This window comes from Octodon degus, unplaced genomic scaffold, assembly GCF_000260255.1.
Source record: "Octodon degus isolate 3935 unplaced genomic scaffold, OctDeg1.0 scaffold00041, whole genome shotgun sequence".
NCBI lineage: Eukaryota > Metazoa > Chordata > Mammalia > Rodentia > Octodontidae > Octodon > Octodon degus.
In genome coordinates, this window is record NW_004524617.1 from 4865843 (window position 1) to 4872510 (window position 6668).

The 6668-nt window shown below is 46.2% G+C and overlaps 2 protein-coding genes across 2 annotated transcripts in view; both read right to left on the minus strand.

Moving 5' to 3' along the window:
- Nucleotides 1-4276, minus strand: part of LOC101588346 (melanoma-associated antigen B6-like) — a 50709-nt gene extending 46433 nt beyond the window's left edge. Inside the window, exon 1 of the mRNA XM_023715411.1 lies at nucleotides 4053-4276. The gene's annotated coding sequence lies outside the window, so the exon portion shown is untranslated. The remainder of the gene's footprint in view (nucleotides 1-4052) is intronic.
- Nucleotides 440-1465, minus strand: LOC101588734 (melanoma-associated antigen B2-like). Its single transcript, XM_004631413.1, has one exon. The coding sequence runs from the start codon at nucleotides 1463-1465 to the stop codon at nucleotides 440-442; it is 1026 nt and encodes a 341-aa protein (XP_004631470.1).
- Nucleotides 4277-6668: the final 2392 nt, after the last annotated feature.

The window sequence follows — 6668 nt, forward strand, 5'->3', positions numbered from 1 at the left end:
ACAGAGAGAGAGAGAGAGAGAGAGAGAGAGAGAGAGAGAGAGAGAGAGAAGTTCAATCAACAGTTGACAATCTATTTCTTTGATTTACCTATTATAAGTCTACAGTTGCAATTGACAGGGTCCCCAAGTTATGTCTCCTGTTCAAAACCATGGTTTCCTTCTGAACACAAGACATTTTCAAAGACTAGTAAAGAGTACTAAAGGAGAATAACATTACAACATTTCAATTTAATACTAACACTGAGAGTAACCTATGTTACTCAGAACCATGGGTTCTGAAACTAAAGTAATGATCTATTAAATGAACGTGACAGATGCTAATGTGACAGAGGCACATAGGGATACATAATGACATCTCTAGCCCTATGTTTATCTCTAAGTAGATATAAGATAAAATAGCTTTTATCAAAACAAAATGAAGCCTCAGCCTCCCATCTCACTAGGGCATTATGTTAGAGGTTTCCCCAGGAGAAGGGAGAGACAGAACCACAGCTCCACGGCTGACTGCAGCTGTGGCTTGGGCCCTCCCTTCCTCCTCTCTCAAAGCCTCTGCATAATTCCATGGGAAGGCAGTGGGGATGGTTTCATTAACCTTGGCCAAAAGCTCTAGAACTTTCATCTTGTTTGTCTCATTGAATGCTCGTGGACCAGACAGGAACTCATTATTTGGAGGATCACTGAGAAGCACCTGGCGGTACATCAGATAATTGTTTGGCACCAGATCTTTGGTGGTGATATTTTGTAGCTCACCACAGATTAAGTATTCCTTCTCATTATACATTGGCATCATATTCAAGAATTCCAGAATCTCTTCTTCAGGTACACAGTTGCCACTTAGGATGATGATGTTGGGCACAGGAATCAGAACACCATTCATAGGGATATCCAAGCTAGTGATCAAATTTCCATAGTTGGATTCAGTAAACCTTCTGACAAAGGTGTAGCAGCCACCACCAGGCTTTACTTCCTTCAACTCAAGGCCAAAGAGCATCTCTGCCCACTCAGTGGTCATCTGTAGGATCTCAGGGAATTTTGGTCGGAACCTTTTATGCACGATCTTCATCATTTCAGACTTCACTGCTTTCTCCTTCATTTGATACTTGTACAGCAGGTAGTGCATCAACATCCCTGCCTTCTTCATTAGAAGCTCTTTTTCTGAGCTCTTAGTGGGCACTGTGGCCACAGGGGAAGGTTCCCTTTCCCTCCCTCTATTCTTGGCACCTCTTGCAGACATCTTTGGTGTAGCAACACCAGTGGCGCTAGCAGGGGGTGAAGCACCCTGTGACTTCTGGGGAACAAGGCCCACAGAGGAGCTGGAGGCAGCTTCCCCAGAGAGACCACAGCAGGATGGGGCCTCCCCTCCCTGTGCCCCTGGAGCCTGAGCTTCCTGGGCAGCCTGGTTCTCACTTCGGGCCTGGCGACGTTTTGCTTGAGCACGGAGCTTACTCTTGTGTCCCCGGGGCATGATGACTGAGGTCAGGGACAACAGGTAGGACTGTCAGCTGGAGAGCAGGTGTCACTGGCACCTGGAGGATAGGGAATGAGACCCTATGAGAACTTTTATAGAAAGACCCCACTGACCATTTAGGAAGGCCCTCTCCACTGCCCTAGCTCCGCACAAGGTTGTTTTTCTTCCTGCCCTGACAAGTGCTGAGCAGCGAGAGACTTTCCTTACTTCTTAGGCTGCCCCCCTCTCTTGGGCTCACAAGCTGAGAACAAGCGCCACACATATGGTGTCCACCTGTTTCAAGGGACCTCAAAGTTTGCACTCAGGAAGATGATATTTATCACAGGCTCTGTCTTGCACTGCACTAGGCCAACATCTCCAATCACCCTTGCATCGTTACCAAATGCCGGGATTTTCCTTCCCACTATTTAGATAGAGGGACAGTGCTGACGGTCCCTGGAGCTCTCCAGCCTGTGCTCCCGGACCCATACTCCTCATTTAGCAGCCCCATCATGCCTGTATCTGCAGTACACAATACTCCTGCATCCTGACTCTTGCTGTGCCTTCAGAACCAGTTGTTCCTTTGAAATGGACTTGCTACAGAGTAATGACAAAAGGCTCTGTCTGCAAGTAAGTGCTGCCAACTCAAAGGCAGTGTGCCCAGAAAGAGCTGAAGTGTGCAGTGTTCCCTCAACATGGGGTCAAGGAAGTGACACCTGCAGTCCTCACTTCTAGTATGTACTTTGTCTTAGAGAGAACCTCAGCTTCACTTCCCTAGATGTCAGGATGCAATCCCGGAATAATAGTGGAAGATATGACCCTGGTGGTATCTGGCTCTGCTGCCACATTCTCCAGAGGTTTTAAGGTCTGGGTATCAGTTTGGGGCCCTGGGATAGGGCTTGACATCTCTGGCCGGGGCTTCTCAGGACTGTCCTCAAGATTCAATCCATGGGCCCATTACAGATATTGTGTAGGAGTCAAGGCATTCTCTGTCACTTGTGGCCACACAAGAACTTCCTTCTGATGACCTGAGGCCTTTCAGCTCAGATTAACCTTGTCACTTTCTGCAGAGGCCAGAGATCAAAGGACATGTGAGGCACATCCAGTGACCCTGCGATCTGTGGGACCGCAATGTCCTGGACTTTCTGTCTCTTCAGCACGCACTCACGCATGGACTGTTCCACCATCCATCGATCTGATGCCTCTAATTGGACTAAGCCCTGCAGCTACCTGAGTTGCACGAATGGATGTGAAGACACAATTCTTCTGGCTTTGTCTGCCTGTGCTCTCCTATGACTGAGAGCTGATGAGACTTTCTGGAATCCCCTATTTAGACTAGGTGCCCTTTTATGTTCTCCTTCATTATGCCCCCATCTTTCCATAGTGCCTATCCAGTCATATTAATTATCTCAACTGCCTGAGAGTTTGGTAGATTGTATGGAAATTTTCTCTTCTGTGCATACCACACTGACCTGTAGACTCACATGGGTGACAACTGAGAAGGAGATCTGTTTTGCCCTGTTATGGGACAGAAATCTGTGTGTGCTCTCAGGTTCCCTCCCTGAAACCTGGCACTGACCACAACACTTGTCCTGATAATGCGAGGCTCTGCACAATGACTGTTTCTCAGCTCCTTTGCATGTCCTTGGAAGAACTGAATAAACTTTGAGAGGTAGCCTTGCCCAGCTCCCTTAGGTATCATTGCTAGTACCAGGCTTGTGGACAACTGATTTTGTGGAGGGGTTTCCCCATACACACTACTGCTATCACAGCTCCTATTGGGAGCCAGTTTCTCCCCCTTGCACTTCTAATAAATCTTATGTTGTTCCTGAAATGACCCGTGTGAGCCCAAAGGGAGCATCTCAGCCTTGACACCTCTAACACTCCCTTCTTGGGATTCAGGGCAGAGGCCAGACTTTATTGATTGCCTTATTTCTGCAGTAAAGCCCATGTTACATTCTTCATTTGTGCTTTGTATTTGACACTTCTAGTGTCTAGTTGTACTAGACACATCTAGTGCTCTTCTCTTTCTACTGAACTGGGCTTCCTACCCCTTCTGCACAATTCTCTTTTTCCTAAGAAAATGAAGTTTAAAGCCATTATCTACTTGAGGATCTTAGCTTGGCCCTGGAACTATCTGAATCGTATCAGGACTTTGATCTCCACTCATGTTTGGATTCACCTAATCTCCTTCTGTTGATCTGAGTGCAGAAGCCACAAACCAATGCCCACGGCCACTGCAGTCAGTAAGGAAAAGCTGCTTGGTGAGTTCCTGATTGGGGAAGCCATGCCCACGTGTGGTAGTTAGGATGCTGTTGTGGGTGGCCGCCTATTCTGAAAACATATGAACTCCTTGGCACTTAGGGCCCCACTTTTGGGAAGACCTTTCCTTCTGTTATGCTGCCTGTTCCTCTTTGGATCCCATAAGGCCACAGGAGATGCTCTCCAGGTGCCTAGGGCCAGAGCGCAGACAGAGGAGGTGCTGCTGACATTGCAGCTTTGTCCCAGGGATGCTCAGGTCTGAGGTGGGGGCAGGACTTTGTGGTGCTGAGTTCTCAATGCAAAGAGGGTGGCCCCTCCCTTCAGTGCAACTCAGGATCCTTACCTGGAATGCTGAGGAATCCTGAGAAGTCCCCTCAGTGGAGCAGACCCTGTGCTTCTCACAACTGGGTCCTAGCTCTCAAAGTACAAAGAAGGATGATCCTCTATCCAGGATTCTCAAAGGCTGATGTCAGAGGCAAGTCCTCCAAGGGGCCACACTGTCACGAAGTCAGTGCTCACCTAACTGCTCACATGTTTATATAGTCCCCAGCAGAGCCCGGGATCCCTACTCTCTGATGTCACTCAGCCTGCAAACCAAGCCCACACCTGATTCAATCACAGAGGAGAAATCGGTGCTTGACCACAGGGCTCCTCCTACCTGAGCATCAGGAGACTCAGATCGCAGGACTTGTGAGGAGACAGGGCTCAGGGTCAGCACCTTCACAGTAGTTTTCTGTAAACCCCAGGCCACAGACCTTGGTCCTTATTTCCTAGCAACTGGTACTTTGCTTTCTCACACCTTCCAGGTGAAAAGAAGCACCTCAGCTGAATGGCAAGCACCTCCACAAACCCATGTGTTCTGTGAGTGCTGGTATTCATTCTTCTCCAGATGAACAGAACCCGCCAGCCTCCAAACACTGCCCACCCGTTCCTTCATCCTTAGACTAGAAATGCAGACTTGCTAGGAACAGGTTCTGTTCCTGGGCCCAGGCCCCCACAGTTCTCCCTGCACATTCAGGGGAAATGGAGGCATCCTGCACAGAGCTCCTGCATCTAAGAAACAAAAGAGTATGAGATCTGACAATTTAACATGTAAAGCCTTTTATTTTGCTGAATCATCTAAGCAATGCAATTTGTCAATTCCCAAGACTGGAATGAGTCAACTTTTCCAAAAATTTGTAAAGATTTACTTATTCCTTCTTTTCTTTGGTATTTTTTAGGGAAGGGTCTACAGTGTGTTCAGCATCTCACTACTTGATCGGACTGGTAGTGATCCACCTGTTCACAGCCTCCCAAGAGGTGGCATTACAGGTTTGTGCCACCATGTCCAGACTCAACTGTTGTCTCAGTGTGACCCGGAGGCAGGGCTGGTATGGCAGGCCTGGGGATCAAACCCCAACCCTTAGGACTGCTTGCAGGCATACTTATTCATTCTTTAATGTTATTTTATTTTATAATACAAGGCTTCAGTTTACAATGTTTGCATTCATCTCGTGAGTCAGTGCATGTGTTTAGCACATCTTAATTGTTTCCCATCCCTTTCCCTTCTCTCCAGTCTTCTATTCTCCTCTCTAATCATATAACAACCTCCTTCTTTGGGGCAGTAGGTGCATATACACCGCAGATTCCAGTTCATTCCAGATGTCCATCACCTCCTCTCCTCTCCCAACCTCCATCCCTTACTTCCCTTCTCTTTCGCCCAAGGTCTCTCTTCTGCCTTTCCCCATCTGTCTCTCTTTGCTCTACAGTTCACTCATGCTTCACTCATACAGGAGATGCCATACAGCATTCAAGCTTATGTATCATATTTATTCACTTAACGTTGTGTTTTTCAGTTGTTTCCATTGTATGCAAATGGATAAGTTTCATCCATAATTACAGTTGAGTACTCTTCCTGTATACTTCGGTCTCACATTTTCTTTATTAATTTGTGTGTTAATGGACAACTGGGCTGCTTCCAGGATTTTGCAATTTTGAATTTTGCTGCTATAGACATGGCCATAAATGCATGGCTGTAATAGGATGTCTGCTTTTTCTTTTTTTGTACTGGCCATCAAACTGTGGACCTTGTGCTTTTGCAGCAGACACTTATGCCAATGAGCTCTCTCCCTCACCCCAAGGATGTCTTTATCTCTTTTGTAAAGATACATAGAAGAGGAAGAGCTGATTCAAATGAAATTTTTACTTTGTTATTCTTTTCCTCTATATCTTGATTTAAAAATTAATCGTATTCATCACATTTTCTAGAAAATCATTATGCATATGACATTTCTCTGCAAGTAAGCATAAAAGCCACGTAGTTCCTGAGGCTTGCTTTATTGGGGTCCCTTGGAGTAGATGGTCACATTAGTTCTCATTCCAGTGCTCACCTGGAAATGTGCCCAGGCCTGTAACGCTGCTTCTTCCTTATCTGATCCTGCTCCTCTCAACTGGAGCTCCTTGTTCCCTGATAATGGCTGGGAGTAAATCAGCTGAATCCTGTATGTGTACAGTTCCTTCAAGTCCTGCAAGGTTACACAGCTGTGGCAGTCTACTGAAGAACCCACAGATCTGCCATGGTTCTTTGGCATTACTCTTCCTGTGTCTCACATTCAGATCTACCAGGCTGATGCCCTTTTCTCTCTTGAATTCTCCCTCCCTGTGCCTCTGTATGATTCCTGCATTTGGAAATGGTTGTCTTCGTGTCATTTCATCATGTTGAATTTTTTGTGTTCTTAAATTGTGTCATCATCTTGACTTCTGCTTAATGGTTCTGATGCTTGTTTAAAGGTTTCTGGTGTTGTTCTCACATTTTTGCAAATACTTCATAAGTCTCTTGTCTACAGTCCCATGTAGAAGCAATCCATGTCACAGGACTGCCTGAATCAACAACCAGAAAACAACAGTTGCTATATTCATAGAACTATTGTTTTGTTCCTAATTTATATTGAGGCTTTTCAAAGAGAATAAGAAACAGTCT